Source organism: Mauremys mutica, chromosome 14 (genome assembly GCF_020497125.1).
Source record: "Mauremys mutica isolate MM-2020 ecotype Southern chromosome 14, ASM2049712v1, whole genome shotgun sequence".
Classification (NCBI taxonomy): Eukaryota; Metazoa; Chordata; order Testudines; family Geoemydidae; genus Mauremys; species Mauremys mutica.
Genome location: NC_059085.1, coordinates 11,164,804 through 11,183,288, shown reverse-complemented (window position 1 = coordinate 11,183,288; position 18,485 = coordinate 11,164,804). Strand labels below are relative to the sequence as shown.

The window sequence follows — 18,485 nt, the reverse complement described above, 5'->3', positions numbered from 1 at the left end:
GGCCACTGTTGGAAGAGAGGCTATTGGACTAGCACCATTAGCTGACCCAGTATGGCTGTTCTTATGTTTAATAAAAAGCGAGGCTCCAGTCCTATCATGTGCTTCAAATGAGCACACCCCCTGAGCCGTGGGAATGCGTCAGAATGCAAAGGGGGTCACCTGCGTGGGGTTTATTGCAAGATGAGGGTCTTGATGAATTTAATAAAAATCAATATTTGTTAAAAAGTACTGCGAAATTAATAAAGAGCAATACTCTGAACATTAATGGTGGTAAAGAAATGAATATAAATTACTACTGAACATACTTAGTGCAAGATCAGTACAAGAATAAGAGGTTTCAGAGTAGCAGCCGTGTTAGTCTGTATCCGCAAAAAATAACAGGAGTACTTGTGGCACTTTAAAGACTAACAAATAAGAGTTAGTGCTGATTAAACATTAATGATAATTAAGGCTGCGAGTCTGTCATGGAAGCCACGGATTCTGTGACTTCTGCAGCAGCAGGTGCTGCCTGAGCCGGGCAGCCCCTGTGCCAGCAGCAGTTTGGGTGTGTGGAAGGGGGTCAGGGCTAGGGCCAGGGTTGGAGGGTGCGGCGCTTGCCTTGGGGTGGGGGCTCCCCGGCTCCCACTGGCATGGCCCTACAGTTCCTAGGCAGAGGGGCCAGGGGGCTCCACGTGCCCACAGGCCCCGCCCCTGCAGCTCCCATTAGCTGCGGTTCCCGGCCAATGGGAGCTGCGCAGCCGGCGCTTGTGGGGGGAGCAGTGCGCAGAGCCCCCTGGCCCCTCCGCCGCTTAGGAGCTGCAGGGACACGCGGAGCCAAGTAGGGAGCCCCTGGCAGCCCCGCCCGACCCTCCCCCCAGCACCTGCAGGGGTCCTGGCCCACGCACCGCCCCTCCCCACAGCAGCGGGGGCCCAGGCCCCATCCCCCAGCACCTGCGGTGACCCCAGGCTGCCCCCCCTGAACACCTACGGCCCCTACCCAAGGTTCAGTTTGGGGTATATAGTAAAAGTCACGGACAGGCCACGGGCCGTGAATTTTTGTTTACCACCCGTGACTTTTGCTAAAACCAGGCTGAACTACAAATGGTGTCAGCACACAGAGCAGTGCAATGCAAAGAGGCCTGCTCATGGAGGCCTAGAGTCCGGCTCCCCCAGCTCAGAGGAGAAGGAGGCGGCAGGTCTCTCTCAGTAGCCATGAGCAATAACCAGGAGCATGACCAGGCTGCACTGGAAGCCGCGCACCCAACAGCTGGGCAGAGACCCCAGCTGTGTATGAATGTAACAAAAGGGAGAGCCCTGCTCACAGCGAAGTCAGGATGGCCGAGCGGTCTAAGGCGCTGCGTTCAGGTCGCAGTCTCCCCTGGAGGCGTGGGTTCGAATCCCACTTCTGACAAAGCTCAACCTTTTGGATTTCACGCTGCGGTGCCCCTGGTTCCCAGAGCGCATAGAACCGGGTGGGAGACCGCCGCTGTTGTTTTGTTCCTGCCCGCGCTGCCCGCTATCCCCGCAGCAGAGGCAGCGATGGGCACATTTCAAACATAAAGGGCTTCAAAGGGGTCACGGAAATAAAAAAAAAAAGAAGCTTTGTCAGAAGTGGGATTCGAACCCACGCCTCCAGGGGAGACTGCGACCTGAACGCAGCGCCTTAGACCGCTCGGCCATCCTGACAGCCGTGAGCCTCAGCGCCCACCCGAGGGTAGAAAAGCGCCTCCGTCTCCGCGCAGCCGCACTTTGCCTCTTCATCCCCCGGGGAAACTGTGCGCAGCCGCACTCCGCCCGAGGCCGGACTCCGCGCAGCCGCACTCCGAATCCCTCCCCGCTAGCGCGGGTCGCCCTAGGCCCAGGGTCCTCGCGGGCCCCGGGGGGGGCGAGGCCGGTTGAGTCTGACCGGCCCCTGCCGCGGGCTCCCCCCTTCCCCGGACCGGCCCCGCGGCCCCGCCCGCCCCCCTCCTTCACCGCCCCCACCCCCGCCCCCCTCCCCGCCTGGCTCCCTTCGCCCCCCCTGCTCCCTTCACCCCCCTCTGCCCCGCCCCCCCGGGCTCTTTCCGCCCCCCTCCGTCCCGCCGCCCCTCCCGGCTCCCTTCATCCCCCTCTGTCTCGGCCCCCCCCGGCCGCCCCCCTCCGCCCTCCTCCGTCCCGGGTTCCCTTCGCCCCCCTCCGTCCGCCCCCCCGTCCCTTCTATCCTGCCCCCGCCCCCCCGGCTCCCTTCGCCTCCCTCCTTTCCTCTGGCTCCTTTCCCTCCCCTCCAGCCTGGACCCCCCCCCAGCTTCTCTTCCCCTCTGACTGGGACCACCCCAGGCTCCCTTCCTCCCTCTGGCCAGAACGCCCCCCCCCAGCTCCCTTCAGCCCCCCAGCCTTCCCCCAGCCCGGCCTGGACCCGTGCGCCCTGCCCCATCCCCCCCGCCTGCCCCCGCTTGTCATGAGCCAGCTGCAGGGTGGGGTGTAGCGGTCGGGTCTAGCCCAGGTGTGGAAGTGGTTTGTGGGTGTCGCTGGGTTATTAGCGAGTGGCTGCCCCAGCCCGGGCGACAAACTGCGGGTGTCGGGCGCGTAGTGTAGACGGGGCCAGGGCACCTTTATCCCAGAATTGCTGTGGTCTCTCTAGGGGTTGTATTGGTATCAGTAAAAATCATCTCCCTAACCAACATAGTCGTATTGGTACCAAATCTGTGTGTCGAGCAGGCCTCACTGCATTACCCGTCAGCACCTACCACACTGCAAAGTGATGAAAACGCCAAGCCGGGTCTACACTGGGACATTTTGTTGCCAGAGCTATGTCGGTCAGGGGTGTGAAAAAACCACCCCCCCTCCAGCCAACATTGCTATGCCAGTAACACCCCCAACGTAGATGCAGCTATGCCGGCAGAACAGAGCTTCTGTGGGCAGAGTTTACATCATTCGGGGAGGTGGTGGTGTTATACCATCACAAGGACCCTCCTGTGGGCACAGGCTGTGTCTACACAAGGTGTCTCTGCCTGTATAGGTGTACTGCTATAGCTGTACCGGCAAAGCATGTGTAGTGTTAACCAGCCCATAGTCTTTAAAGCTATCCTCTTCTGTTTCAGGTGGCTGTTTTTCAGGCCAGGCATCCATTTCCTCTTACAGATGGATATCTTTCCTTGCTGAAGGTATTTGTTGTTGCATGAACACCTTGGATCTATAGGTTTATTGTTTAATCTGTCCATCCCCTTTCAAAAGTTTGTCTTCCTGCTTCTTCCCTCACATTCCACTGATGATAATATGGCTGACATAGTCAGTTACACTTTCACTAGCCTCATAATCACTTGTGTGTGTCCTTTTTTATCCGCTGTTTATTTTAAGTCATTTTTATATTCAAACACAAGAGCAACATGCTGGAACTAGACTAAGGAGAGCGTTACATTTCTGTGCTGCAGTGGGGCTAGCGTACCCAGCGAGAACATGATATACAGCACAATCAGTCCTCTTGTTTGGCAGTTTTGGGCCAAAGAGACATGTAAAATTGTAAGAGAGACAATGAGAGCTCTGTGAAGCTCGAAAGCTTGTCTCTTCCTCCAACAGAAGTTGGTTCAATAAAAGATACTGCCTTGGCTACATTGTCTCTCATATCTTGGGACCAACACTGCAAATGTATTATACTTAGATAGCATCAGACATGTTGTAGAAATATTAATTACTTAATTAAGATTATCCCTATTTTTATAGCTGGAGAAAATGAAGTATAGAGAAGTTGACTTGCGTAAGAACCAAACAGAGCTGAGAAAGGAGCCCGGATCTGTTAACTGTGCCAGCCTTTTGGTCATTCTTACGCTGTCTCTGTGTTGTTTGCGGCCTCTGGAATATTTGTTAGCAGTTGTATAGTGTGTCAAGCTTCCAGAGATTTATGGGAGCATCTAAATGTTCTGTATTTTTGCGGGCAACCTTCCTATGGTCTGGTCTACACTTAAAAGTTTTGCTGGCATAGCTCTGTTGGTTAGTAATGTGGAAGAGTTAGGCTGACAGGAGACGTAGTGTAGTTATACTGGGGGAAAAAGTCCTTTTGCCAGTACAGTATAGCTTATTTCTTTTGGGGAACTGGTATACACTTTAAGCTATAGTGGCAAACCCTGTCTACTGTGAAGACAAGGTCTCAGTGTCCCTTCGTGGCACAAATTATTCTGTCTCTGTTCACCCTTAGGAGTCAAAATCAGAATGGAGGTGCTTGGGCTTAACTGCTGGTGGTAAGTAGTCTCTGTCTGCAGCTCAGTAAAGAGCAGCTGTATGGTAAGGGCTTTGTCTGCCTTTTGTTTGCACTGCGGCATCAGTTTTTGTTGTGTTAACTTTCCCATGACAACTAGGTTCCACATGTTACTGAGCCGTGACGCTTGTGTGGGGAGGTTCAACCACAGGCAGTTGGACAGCGATCGCCTGCCGGCAGCTCTGCGATAAGGGTGTCATGTGAACTGATGTGCTAAGTGGGAAAATCATCCACTGGGAAACCCAGCTATAGGACCAAGGCATTGCCTCTCCAGCAACTTGGCTCAGAATTCTCATCCGGTTGGGCATGTCCACTGAATCTGATGACTTCAGAGTTGCTCTAGCACAGGGGGTCCAGGATTTGGCGTCTAGTCTTTGTGATTGCAAAAACCGACATTTGCACACACAGTCGGAGTAATCGCAAGCATTAGTGAGCCATTAGGCTGGTGCGTACAAATGTTCTGCATGTATAACTGTGGTTTTGAGGCTGCACCTTTTGCACCTGCCTGTGAACATTTAACCTAGAGCGTATAAGGTGAAAAAGGTAAAGGATCCAATTCTGAAGCTCTTGCCCACATAAGTAACCCTACTGAAGTCAGCAAGGATGTGGAGGGGAGTAAGGAGCACAGGATCAGGCCCCAAGGCTTGGGTTTTAGGGAACGGGTGGGTATGAAAGTGTTAGATTGTGATGTACCAGAGGAAGAGATGCTGACGTCCTTTAGGCTGTAATGATGAACCAAGCAGAAGTATAAACTGTATTGTGCCAGTTGCCACTCACTTGACTTCATAATGCACATTTTACAGCTGCATGTAAATATTACTCAACTGGATGGTGTTTGAAGAGCTGCACGGTTAAATCCTTAGGTGCCTCCCATGTGTGTGTGTCTCCTCTGTTGTATTCTAGAGCGCCTGTTATTAATAACAGCTAATGGTATAGTGCGTTTACACAGCATCTGTCATCGGAAGAATCCCAAAGCACTTTACATACCATATATAGTACACAGCGTTTCTCAAATGCGGCCACCAGGGGGCTTTTCTTGCAGTCCCAGCCTCCTAGCCTGTGATTGTGGGGGTGAGGGTAAAGTAGCCCTCCCTCCCCCTCCCTGTTGCTCCTGGATGCACCACTTGGTGTGGGTTACTAGGGGCACCAGCAGGGATTGGGCCCTGCCCCCCTCTGGAGTCACTTGGGGCACAACGCTGTAGGAGCAGGCAGCCAGAGAGTTCCCCACTTTCCCTGGGGTAAGTGGGTTCAGACTTTGGGCTTCAGCCCTGGGGTGGTGGGGTGGCAGGCTTTGGACACGGGGCTTCAGGCTCCAGGCCCGTGCTCTGGCTGCGTGGTGGCAGGCCCCAGGCTCCGGCCACACGGCTTCCGGCTCCGTCCCTGGGTCCCGTCCTCCAGCTGCAAGGCTTCGGGCTCCAGCCCCCGCTGCGTCCCCCAGCCCTCCACCCCCATCTCCCCTGACCCCCACTGCCTCCCCCGACCCTCCCTCCAGGGCTGAGTAAGTCTGCTGTGAAAAGTGAGACTTGTATGTTTGTTAATATCACTTTTCACAACAGACTTACTAGCTAGCGATAAATAAATTACAATGATTTGGACATGGGTATGTGCATATTTATTTGGTTTCCTAAAGCTAATTAAGTATTTTAGGATAAAAAGTGAGAGCGGCCACCAGCTGGTGGTGAGAGAATGAGCGGTGACCTATCTTACCAGCACGGCCACTGTCTGCGGGTTTGCTCCCCTGAGCAGAAGGTGCTTGAGTCACTTTAGATTCCCTGAGAACTCCGAGCCACAGGAGGAGTCTCCTCGGGGTGGAGCTGGGCTTGGCATAGCCTGGTAATTGCTGAGCTGAGCCCCTTGTCTGGTTTTCCCTTGGCGCTTCATGCAACGCACATGGGGCCCAGTGAAGTTCTGTTGTTGCAAAAGCTGAATCCGTCCTTTTTTGGCTCAACATTCAAGCAAAAGATCCAGTGTGATGAGTCAGGTTGGCCCCGCCACTCCCTGTCACAGCCCACCGGAAGTGGAAAGGGCACAGATGATGCTCTGCAGGCCCCAGACAAAATAGTGAGAGAACACAGAGCAGCCAGCAAGGATGGAGGAGTAGCTCTCCTGAGAGTGGCTCCAGGGTTGTACTGCTGGTAGACGAGGAGTGGAACTGCAATGGAGCTGCTGTGGCCAGCAGAAGAAAGGTCGCAGAGCTCAGGTTGGGAGCAGGAAGGCTGATTGGCAACCCTTGAGTAGCTTCTTGGCGAGGTTCATACCTGGAGCCCAGCCATCCCCTGCCCTTCCCAGTGATTTAAAGAGTCTATGATAGGTAACACGCAGAAGTGGCTGCAGCTTTTGAAAGGTTTTCAAAGTACCCCTTGGCCTGGCCCACTCTGAGTATCTCAGCCTCAGCAGGAGGGTGTCCCGTTGTGATGGTATTGACAGAATCTTTGCGTCTTGTCCTATCCTCAGAGGTTAAGAACAATTATTCCGCCCCCCTTCTTGTAACCAGCAAACCGTAACCTTGTCTTAGACACATTATTTGACCCCCTTATACAAGATCTGGTGCCACTGCAGGACCTTGGTTGCAACAATACGGTTACAGATTCTGTCAATAACGTCACACCCCTGTTGGAGCAGCTCAAAGTATTTCAGAGGGCAAAAATTAGCAACAGTTTAGGACATGCCCTTGTCAGGTCCTCAGGGCTGAGGGATGAGTAACAGCCTCGCTGGAATTTCCCCTCCCTGGGCTGTGTTTTCCTAGCTGTCAGGTGAACAGATCCATTGTCACGCCTGTCTCCATGCTAATGCAGGGAGCTGGCAGCTCGCCTGTCTAGGCTGCACAGGTGGGGCAGGCAGAGGTCAGAATTCATTTTAAGAGACGATTATTTTTCTTACAGGACAGGAAGTGACATATTTCTGGGATCAGGGGCCAATCCCATTTGTCTGGAGCAGGTAAAGCTTAGATCCTCAGAGAGCCAAGGTATGTGCTTCCCCCCCAGCAGGTGTTACCCTCAGCCACCTAACCATGCCATGCTCCCCACTGCAGCTGGCCTAGTCGTCCACAACTCTGCCTCTGTGGCACCTCAAAACAGCCTGCTCACATCTTTAGTAGCATAAGCACTAGCGAGACATATGGGATCACATTCTTGGCCCCAACATGACTAGTCTGCATTGCTAAGGTGGCTTGCCTGGCTAGTGCTGGAATCCCCAGGCGGCACAGAGCCAGCAGGGCGGGGCAGTGGCCAAAGAACGTTACGCCAGCTCTGTGCCACAAAGGGATCACCATACCCTGGGGTGAACCTCGCAGCTGGTTCGAAGGCCAGATCCTGCTGGAAGTGTGACATGCAAGTCATGGCTGTGTGAGCTGCAGCCAGCCACACCTTGTTCTCTTACCAGTGTTGGTTATACGGCAGGGGGACCCCAACGCACCCCCAGTCCTGGATTCCGCCCCCAGAAATGTGTGTCCTGTACTGCCCACCCCTCTCCTGGACAATACAAATTCATCTAAAGTCTCTGCTTCTTTAATGGAAATAATATCTGCATCTTGTAACCCAAATGGAGTTTCCCCAGACACTTCAATTTAAACACGCTGGATTAGATAAAACAATAAACCAAGTTTATTAACTACAAAGAGATTTTAAGTGAGTACAAGTAATGAGGCATAAAAGTCAGAAATGGTACAGGAAAAATGAAGCTGAACTGCAACTAGTGCCTAATTTAATCTTAAATTCAAAGCAAAGTTTTTCTCACCACGTGCTCTGAACCCTCTTCCCAAACTTCTTAGCTCAGGACCCCTTCTGCTTAATGGCTGCTTCCTTTGTCCCTTCTCGTGCAATGAATTGATGGGCAGACAGAGAGAAGGGAGTGCCTGGGGGTATTTTATAGTGTCCTTATTTCCCCCCCCCCCGGGAAAACATTTCCAGCTGAGATTCGGGAGACAGAGAGTATGGCTACACTTACGGTTTGCAGCGCTGGTAGTTTGCAGCGCTGGTCATCCAGCTGTGCAGGGCCAGCGCTGCAGTGTGGCCACACTGACAGCTACCAGCGCTGCAGTGTGGCCACATTGGCAGCATTTCCAGCGCTGTACTGAGAGGTGCATTGTGGGCAGCTATCCCACAGAGCACCTCATCCCGTTTTGGCGCCGTTTTGGCGCTCAGTATTGTGGGAAGGGGAAGGAAGTGTGTGGGTCATTCCGCTTCCTGTTCCAACGCCCCGTGGTGCATCGCTTCACTTCCCAGCAATCTCAGTTTCGCCGTCCACGTTTCTTGCCATTGTGAGTTCAGCACGCTGTGAAATGGAGCCTGAGCTGCTGAGGAATTTGCTGCTGACTGTCGCCAGCACATCACGTTTGGCAGTTGAGCTACTCCTTCAGCTCCAAAGTGACAGTGAGGATTCCGATGATGATATGGATTTTCCTAAAGCGGGTGACATGAAATTGCTTGTGGCGGTAACGGAAATGCTCAGCACCGTGGAACGCCGCTTTTGGGCTCGTGAGACAAGCAGTGAGTGGTGGGATCACATTGTCATGGAAGTCTGGGATGACGAGCAGTGGCTGCAGAACTTTCGTATGAGAAAAGCCACTTTCATGGGACTGTGTGCTGAGCTCGCCCCCACCCTGCGGCGCAAGGACACAAGATTGAGAGCTGCCCTGACGGTGGAAAAGCGGGTGGCTATTGCAATGTGGAAGCTGGCAACTCCAGACAGCTACCGGTCGGTCGGGAACCAGTTTGGGGTGGGAAAGTCGACCGTTGGAATCGTGTTGATGCAAGTTTGCAGGGCCATTAATCGCATCCTGCTGAGGAGAACCGTGACTGTGGGGAACGTGCAGGACATTGTGGATGGCTTTTCAGAAATGGGTTTCCCTAACTGTGGAGGAGCAATAGATGGGACGCATATTCCTATTCTGGCACCACCCCACCTAGCCTACGAGTACATTAATCGCAAGGGGTATTTCTCTATGGTTCTCCAGGCGCTTGTGGATCACCGTGGGCGTTTCATTGATATTTACACAGGCTGGCCTGGAAAAGTGCATGATGCACGCATCTTTCGGAACAGTGGCCTGTTCAGGAAGATGCAGGAAGGTACATTTTTCCCAGACCGAAAGATCACAGTAAGGGACGTTGAAATGCCCATTGTGATCCTTGGGGACCCCGCTTACCCATTAATGCCTTGGCTCATGAAACCATATACAGGGAAGCTGAACAGGAGCCAGGACCGTTTCAACTACAGGCTGAGCCGATGCCGAATGACTGTGGAGTGTGCTTTTGGCCGTTTAAAAGCTCGCTGGAGATGTCTCTATGGGAAGCTAGATTTGGGGGAAAGCAGCATCCCCGCGGTTCTATCCGCGTGCTGTACCCTCCATAATATTTGTGAAGGGAAGGGTGAAGCATTCAGCCAGGCATGGACCAACGAGGTGCAAGTCCTGGAGGCTGAATTTGCACAGCCAGACAGCAGGGCTACTAGAGACGCCCACCACAGGGCAACAAGGATTAGGGATGCCTTGAGGGAGAAATTTGAGGCTGAAAGCCAACAGTAATGTTTTTTTGCCTTGACCAGGAGTGACGTGCACTGGTTACAGTGCTTTTCAGTGCCTGTGTTTTCCTTGATGTTTGTTACCTGTGTTTTCATTGGGGTTTGTTATCTTTCAGTTTATGCAATAATAAAAACTGATTCATAATCAAAGAAATCATTTATTTAAAAAAAATGAAGTACACGGGCAGGGGGGTTGGTTGTTGAACTGTACATTCATAGTTTCTCATATGTACTGCCAGGAGTGCTGTGCACTTCAGGATTGTACTGTTGCATGGTGATGGGGGTTGAGTGCAGAGGGTAAGGGTCGTAGTTCTCTGGGCTCATAGGTGACCGTACAGGTGTCGGGGGCAGCTGGTGATGGTGTAGGTAAGAACCTGGATGCTGGGGAACGGGACTTGGAGCTGACATTGGTGCATAGGGGAAAGAGGTTTGGGAGGGTGGGGGTTTGGCACGGTAGTGCTCTGCCTGCATTGCTACCATTGACTGCATACAGTCTGTTTGGCGCGCAATGAGGTTTATAAGCTGCCTCGTGGTTTTCTTCAGCGTCAACGCCTTTCTCCTGCTTTCTGTTTGCCTCCAGTGATGCATCTTTTCTCTCCATTCCTGCGCATTTTTATTCTCTGTTGCACACTGGTTCATAACTGCCTTCACCAGTTCTTCTTTGCTCTTGTTCGGTTTCCTCCTCAGGTTTTGCAGCTTTCTTTCAGTCACTGATAAGACTGGCCCAGGACTACTCAAGGTCACTGTAAAAAAACAGCAAATGATACATTTAAGAGAGCTTCCATTGTGTATAATCTGAAGTTATTTTAAAGTCTCACAAGCATTCCTCACACATTTCAGCAACTACTCGAGAATTCACAGCCTCCCAGAAATGGTAATGGAAATTAACCCTGGGCTTTCCTTCCGCGGTCTGCTCGAGCAGGGGGGGTGCTTTCTTAAACGCAGCACCTCCATCTCCCTCAGGAATTAACCCTGGGCTTTCCTTCCGCGGTCTGCTCGAGCAGGGGGGGTGCTTTCTTAAACGCAGCACCTCCATCTCCCTCAGGAATTAACCCTGGGCTTTCCTTCCGCGGTCTGCTCGAGCAGGGGGGGTGCTTTCTTAAACGCAGCACCTCCATCTCCCTCAGGAATTAACCCTGGGCTTTCCTTCCGCGGTCTGCTCGAGCAGGGGGGGTGCTTTCTTAAACGCAGCACCTCCATCTCCCTCAGGAATTAACCCTGGGCTTTCCTTCCGCGGTCTGCTCGAGCAGGGGGGGTGCTTTCTTAAACGCAGCACCTCCATCTCCCTCAGGAATTAACCCTGGGCTTTCCTTCCGCGGTCTGCTCGAGCAGGGGGGGTGCTTTCTTAAACGCAGCACCTCCATCTCCCTCAGGAATTAACCCTGGGCTTTCCTTCCGCGGTCTGCTCGAGCAGGGTGCTTCTTGCTTCATGGCTAGACTGCCTGTTTCGGGGCTTTGTTAACCCTGGGGTTCCTGGGGTTCCTGCCTGCCGCGCTATGCAGTTGGGGAAACCAGCACTGAAACACTCCCTCCATTTCCCACAGGACTTAATACTGGAAGATATCTCCCTTCTGCGGGTTACCAAAGAAGCAAGGGAGGGTTTCCTACAACAATGCGGATTCCGCCCGGGTCCTTATGCAGCGTGCCTCTGTGCAAGCATGGTTCCCCCACCCGTCCTGGAACAGTGGCGCGGACGCGTTAGCCTGAATGGGACAGGGACCACAATGGCTCTCCCTTTAAACTTGGTCACGCGAATTGCCTATGCTCTTGCAGAAACTTTTGAAGAGATTACAGAGGCAGATTACTGCGACGTGATAGACCACATCAATGGGATATTCCATGTCTAGGCATGCAGGCATGCAGCCATACCATCCCCCCGAATCTCCCCAAACCTTTGCATTGCAATAAAAGCTGCTTACCTGGGACCTGCTCCTGTGATTCTTCTGCACCAAGTTCCAGGGGCTGCGACTGGCTAGCTTCCTCCTGGCTTGAGAAGAGCTCCTGACTGCATGCCTCCTCCGGGCTGGCTTCCCCCACCACAGTAGCCTCACTGTCTGCCTCCCCCTCCCCCTCCCCCTCCTCTACCGGCTCTGAACTGTCCATCGTGGTCCTTGGATTTACAGAGGGGTCACCCCCATAAATCGCATCCAGCTCCTTGTAAAAGCGGCAGGTCGTGGGGGCACTGCCGGATCTGCGGTTTCCCTCGCGTGCTTTGCAATAGGCACTCCGCAGCTCCTTTACTTTTACCCTGCACTGCACCGCGTCACGCTCATGGCCCCTTTCCATCATGGCTCTCGATACCTGGGCAAAGGTATCATAATTCTTACGGCTAGAGCGCAGCTGTGCCTGCACAGATTCCTCCCCCCAAACACTGATGAGGTCCATCAGCTCGCCATTGCTCCATGCTGGGGCTCGTTTGCCACGTGGAGGCATGGTCACCTGTAAAGATTCACTGATTGCATTCCATACCTGGCTGAGCAAACAGGAAGGGGATTTTTAAAATTCCCGGGGCATTTAAAGGGCGGGTCACCTGAGGCCAGGGAAGTAGAGTCTGACCTGATGAGCAGAGTGGCTGAACAGGCATTCTGGGATACATCCTTATACCCTGGAGGCCAATCACAGCGCTGGTGTGTGGCCACACTTGATGACCAGCGCTGCAGCACCAGCGCTGGAATCCTTATTCCCCATGCCGAGAGGGGTGTTCGGCCAGCGCTGCAGCCAGGGAGTTGCAGCGCTGGAAGTGCCTTGCAGGTGTGGCCACTTACTAATTGCAGCGCTGGTGGAGGCTTTCCAGCGCTGCAAATCGCCAGTGTAGCCATACCCAGAGAGTCTCCTGCCGCTCTTCCTCACTTGTTGGACCTTCTTTTGTTTCCCTTCCTGCTTGAGGACACTGTTTGCTGCTTAAATGCAAATTAAGCAGAGCCCACCATGGGCGGCTGGTGTAATAGGCTGCCCCTGCACTCGCTACCCCTGTGTGGTGGCCCTGGCTCGGCCTGGGGCCACACAACTCACCCTCCCGATGCTCGGGGACTGGGGCCGCGCAGCCCACCCTCCCAGAGCGCTGGGGGTGGGGCTAGTCTGAGGCAGGGGCTGGCGGCCGCGGTGGGTGGCCTCTGGGCTCTGGCGGGGGAGGCTGGGGGCTAGCCTCCCCCAGCCGGCGGGTCACACGCCGTCCATGGAGCCAGCGTTCCTTTGGTTGAGCCAGGCCTGTTTGCCACACTCAGCTTGGAACGTGTGTTAAGAGCACCTGACAGTGGAATCCTATCGCTTCACATATTTTATCAGGACAAAGTTGGCTGGTTGGAATGATGAGTTTTCGGTGGATACCTTACAAGGCATACTCTGTTCAAAGATCACTACAGCCAGATGGGGTGTGGACACGGGTACCCGCCCCCTTCTCCATGGGAGTCACATAGGAGGGCTGCCCCCTAGCTATCCAGCCAGAAAGTGACTCACTGAGGGGAGTGGGCAGCTCACGTCCCTGGTGGTGGCTGGACCTGGCAGGCTCCATCCCTGCAGTGTGGCGAGAGTGGGCCAGGCCTTCTCGCCCCCTCTCCCCAAGCCTCTCGCTTCCACAGGCTCTAGGGGTTTAAATTACATGGGGCTGTGGCCAGCTGTGTGTTTGGGCCAGGGCAGGGCAGCAGCCAGGAGTGTGCACAAGGAGTCCCCAGCCGCCATGGGGGAGGGTGGGGTCTCCTCACAGTCTGAAAACCGATGGCTTAGAAGAGAAATGTTCTTCCTTTGTTGTTAACGCTCTTTGACATCAGCGGAGTTTTCCAACCTAATATATTTTTCACTAGTTGTTTGTTTCGTGCTTGGCTCGTAGCTTGAATGATGCCACTAAATGAATCAGTTTCACTTTTGGGTCCCACAATGGGGCGTCTGTGTTGCCAGCATTTCAGAAGAATGTGTAGAACCAGAGGAAAAATCCCCTAGCTTCCACCAGAATGTAGGCGGGGGGGTGGTTAAATCCTGGACTCATCTCGATAGCTGTTAGGTTCTATAGACCGGGGGTGGCCAAACTTACTGACCCGCCGAGCCACATACAATAATCTTCAGACGTTTGAGAGCCGCAAGACACTCACAGTGTTCCTCGAGCTGCCCTTGCAGGAGCCTGTAGCCCCATCAGCCTGTCGCAGGGCAGAAGTCCCAAACTCCCTCCCCCACTCTGGTAGGTGGAGAATGGAGGGGGGCCTCCGTGAGCTGCACTTTCACTGTATAAGTGTTGAGTCTGAACTCTTTATGAACTGAAACTTAACTCAGACTACATGTCTGTGTCTGAAACTTTTAATCAAAAGTTTTGACCTGCAAACTACTCATGACCCTTCCCCTCCCAATAAGTAGCCATAAGTAGCCATCTCCCCTTTTGTCTTCTCCAATTTGCATTTTAACCTGTTTTATCCCGTAGAATCTTGATTGATTATGCATGACCATTATGATCTGTTAATCACTTTGTTTACTTCTGTGTATAAACATTGATGCTCACCCCTAATAAACTTGCCACACTCCTCCAAAGCTTGGCTCTTAAGCTAAGGATGGTGTGAGCCCGTTGATCAACGAATTGTTGTCTGGTCTCTGACAGATCTCTGAGCCCTATACCAACTCCGCACAAACTCGGGTGCTGGAGAGGTGAGTAGGACTTGCTTTTTACCTAACAATTTGGGGGCTCGTCCGGGATTCCTTCTGGTGCGGTGCCTCTGTCCAGTGGTCAGACCACTCATATACGAATTGGCAGGCGCCACGGGAGATTTCTCCCAGCCAATTCAATATTGAGGGGTCGTGTACTGGACAGCAGGATAAACGCCAGTTGGAGGGCTCCTGTCAGACACCATGGGTCAAGGGACTAGCGTGCCTCTTGAGAGTCCGCTGGGGATTGTAAATAAGTTATGGAATGAAGGGAAACTCCCAGTACAGACAGGAATGTCTAGGAGGAAGTTGTACACACTGTGTGTAAGGAATTGGACTGGGTATACCGCGGTATTGGCCGACCCGGAGATGAGGTGGCCTTCGTATGGCTCTTTCGAACAGGCTGCCTTAAGAGGAGTAAGGAGCCAGATTGAAAAAGACCATCCGGGACAGTTATGTTACTGGTTTTGTTGGAACACAGCAGCAGAGCTGTGGAAGTCTTTAAAAATTATGGCAGTCAGGTATTCTTCCGAGAGTGAACCCCCTCCATGTTATTTCGATGAAGGGTGTAAACCACGGCGTGTTTTAACTCGTCAGTTGGTCCCCACTGCACCTGCCCCTATTCCTCCGCAAGGGGACTCTCTCCAGAGTGCAGAGGGGAATCTGCAGGACTCCAGATTGGAATCTCTGCAGAGGGATAAGGAGGAAATGGAGGGGCACACCTCGGGAGGAGTTTTGCATGGGAGAAAGGGAAAGTAGTAAAAAGAAAGAGAAAAGGAAGAATATAAGTTGATGGCTTTAGCTTTTTGCGGTGGTATTCGAGGCAGAAGCCATGGCCGTGGCAGGGGATTTCAGGGTGCTCGGGGAAGAGGGTCCTGGCAACCCCAGCCACCAGGAAATTGTTTTCAGTGCGGACAACCCGGTCACTTTAAACGTGAATGCCCCTGGGGACGCCCAGAGGGTCCGGTCGCATCCGCAGATACTTACACCAGGGACGAATACACTCCCGCACCACCAGCCCAGCCCGTTCCTCAGGCCTGGATCAACTACCGGCAACAGCAGCAGCTGCAGCAAACTCAGCCTTCTCAATGACGGTACCCTGGGGGCGAAGGCAAACAATGTGATGGTCTTATTTCCTTAATGTCTTTAGCCGGCTCCTCCCTCACTTTCTCCCCTCCCAGCAAAGAGCCTCATCTAACCCTTTCAGTCCAGGGACTGCCTGTCTGTTTCCTCATTGATACTGGAGCTACTTTCTCTCTTTTAAATCATGCCCCCTCTCCCTGGCTATCCTCTGAGGTTAAAACTGCAACTGGGGTGGAAGGCAATCCACAGTCTCTGGGACTCACTTTGCCTCTAAATGTTATTTATGCTGATAAATGTTTTTCTCACCGTTTTCTTTTTTCCCCAGCTTGTCCGATCCCTTTGATGGGCCGGGATTTACTCTGTAAGCTTGAGGCTACTTTAACCTGCACTCCTGAAGGGGTAGGATTATTAATGACAGTGTTAGGAGATTCGGCCCTAACTCAGGGTAATTGGGAAACCCCCCCCTCTCTCCCCTGACCTCACTGACTTGCCTTTAACCCTCTGGGGAATTTCTGACACGGATGTTGGCCTGCTCCTTTCAGCAGAGCCAGTAAGGATTCAAGTGAAGCCCTCCTTAGCCCCCCCGTCAGTCCCCCAATACCCCCTGTCGCTGGAAGCCCGGGAAGGCATCCGCCCCATTGTCGAGGGATTCATTGCACAAAAGCTAGTCCGCCCTCAGCGCACTCCCTGTAATACCCCTATACTGCCTGTCAAAAAGCCTCCTAAAAAGGACGGAGACCCTATTCGTTGGCGCTTTGTACAGGATCTACGGGTTATTAATCAGTATGTGGTCCCTCTTCATGCAGTAGTTCCTGATCCAGCTACTATCATCAGCCAAATCCCCTGGGATGCTGAGTGGTTCACTGTTATTGACTTAAAATCAGCCTTTTTCAGCATTCCTGTGCAACCTTCACCTGGGAGGGACAAAGTTATGTCTGGCAACGACTTCCTCAAGGCTACAGAGACAGCCCCACGATTTTCAGCCAATGCCTCCGCCACGACTTGGAAGGCTTCACCAGTCCGCAGGGATCCACGTTAGTCCTATACGTAGATGACATCCTACTAGGTAACCGCGAAGAAGCCGCCCTCCGCATCGATGCAGATCGACCCTGTCGCTCAGGGAACCCCATCCTGCACCCGGACTCTGGCAGCAGCTGCCCTGCTGATCACAAAGGCAAAGAGCCTGACCCTGGGTCATTTTACCACGGTCTGGACCTCTCATGCCTTGTCAGCCCTTCTGCGTAAGGGCACGACCCAAGTCTTTTCGGCCCATCGTCAGCAGCAGCTAGAGGCCGAACTCCTAGAAGACACTAACCTAATTTTTGAAAGGTGTGGGCCCCTTAATCCAGCTACCTTGCTTCCTGATCTGCCAGTCCTCCAGGATCAGCACGACTGTGTGGAAGTAGTTCATAGCATCTTACAGATAAGGAACAACCTGTTTGACGTGCCACTGGACAACCCTGATTGCATCCTCTTCTCGGACAGAAGCTCCTTCTATGTTGATGGCAAGCGTTTCACCAGTTATGCAGTCACCTCTGAATGGGACATTCAAGAGGCCGCCTCACTGCCAGGCAACTGGGGAGCCCAAGCCGCCGAACTCTACGCCCTGGCCCGAGCTTGCCAGTTGGCCGCTGGTAAGACCGTTACCATTTTTACTGATAGCAAGTATGCTTTTACCCCGTACCAGTACCCGCTGAACTACAGTCGTGGGAGAGCCTCGGAGCCACTCTGGTCAAAGGGACCTGGCTTATGCCGGATGGCCGAGCCTGCCTCCCTCGCTCCACATACCCCGTGGCAGTTCGCTGGCACCATGATAAGGGGGGTCACTACGGCACGCACGCCCTTGTGGACACCATCGCTCGCTTTTGGTATGCTCCAGGCATTCAACCCTACTGCCTGTCAATAGTGAAAGCATGCAGCACATGTCAGCGTAATGAACCTGCTCCGCCTCTTAACAAAATTAAGGGTAAAAAACCTCCGCCTGCTGCTCCATTTCAACATCTTCAAATTGACTTTGCACATATGCCAAAGGCTTTTGGGAAAAAGCACCTTCTTGTTTTGGTTTGCCCTCTGACAATAGGGAGCTTAAGCTTACATTGGCTAAATACTGTCAGGAAACAGGGTTAAACTGGCCTCAGGTACTTCCCTTGGTCCTGTTTCACCTTCTTACTCGCCCAACCCGTGTATTGGGATTATCCCCCTTTGCACTGCTCTATGGACACCCCCCTTTCAAAGGCGGGGCGCTACCACGTGCTGATGTTTCACTATTGGGAGGGGATCATATGACCGCGTGCCAGTTTCTCTCCCTACAGGCTCGCCTCCGTACCCTTTGGAAAGCCTCACAGTTTTCCCAGACCGTGCCGCTGGAAGAACAGATCCACCCGTTCCAACCAGGGGACTTCGTCTGGGCCAAAAAGTTCGTTCGTGGCGACGCCCTCCAGCCGAGGTTTACTGGACCCCACCAGGTTCTTTTAACAACCCAGACTGCAGTGTTCCTGGAAGGACGCAAATCCTGGATCCACCACTCCCACGTCAAGCCAGCCGTAGTGGACCACAGTAACGAACCAGCAGCTCTTGCCACCACTGAGGATACTGCCTCTAACCAGTGGACCAGCTTACCTCTTTCAGACATCAGACTTAAATTGACTCAAAAAATGAGAGGACCTTTTATTCTGACAACTGTATGTTTTTTATTATGCCTTTTTATTTTATTTTCTGCTTATGAAAAATGCTGTGTTTTTGTAAACGACACCTACCCTGACACTTTTCAATGTACCAAACATCTAAGGGAAATGGCTAAGAACTACTCCTCTGGCCAGCCACCTTATGATTGGTGGGGAGCCTTATGGAATTGGTTGCCTGGATTTGGGTGGGTTAAAAAACTCTTGGTGGGTGTTGTTGGGGCCATAGTAATCCTTATAATACTGTGTTGCTGTATTCAATGTGTTCCCTCCCTCATAAACTCATGTGGGTCAGTTTATTCTTTTTCTACTTCAGCCAAAGGCCTTACTCTCTTCGAGTTGGCCCAGGCTGAAATTGCCAAGCGGCC

General features: G+C 52.8%; 1 protein-coding gene and 2 non-coding genes across 11 annotated transcripts in view; 2 read left to right on the top strand and 1 right to left on the bottom strand.

The window, feature by feature from the left end:
• The first annotated feature begins 1,307 nt into the window (after window positions 1–1,307).
• On the top strand, window positions 1,308–1,390 carry TRNAL-CAG. Its single transcript has one exon. It is a non-coding gene; the product is annotated as a tRNA-Leu (tRNA).
• A 192-nt stretch (window positions 1,391–1,582) lies between these two features.
• On the bottom strand, window positions 1,583–1,665 carry TRNAL-CAG. Its single transcript has one exon. It is a non-coding gene; the product is annotated as a tRNA-Leu (tRNA).
• Window positions 1,666–1,786: 121 nt separating this feature from the next.
• LOC123349354 (C-C motif chemokine 17-like) overlaps window positions 1,787–18,485 on the top strand; it is a 35,448-nt gene continuing 18,749 nt past the window's right edge. For 2 of the 9 annotated variants that reach the window (XR_006573501.1, XR_006573500.1), the window contains exons 1-3: window positions 2,371–3,122; window positions 4,151–4,193; window positions 7,093–7,175. Coding sequence is in view for 1 of the 9 variants with exons in the window: in XM_044987322.1 (XP_044843257.1) it covers window positions 4,165–4,193; window positions 7,093–7,175 (112 nt within the window). In the remaining 8 variants the exon portion in view is untranslated. Of the gene's footprint in view, window positions 1,874–2,353; window positions 3,123–4,150; window positions 4,194–4,310; window positions 5,248–7,092; window positions 7,176–18,485 lie in introns of those variants that run through there. The other 7 variants (XR_006573504.1, XR_006573502.1, XR_006573499.1 and 4 more) reach the window with 7 other exon arrangements.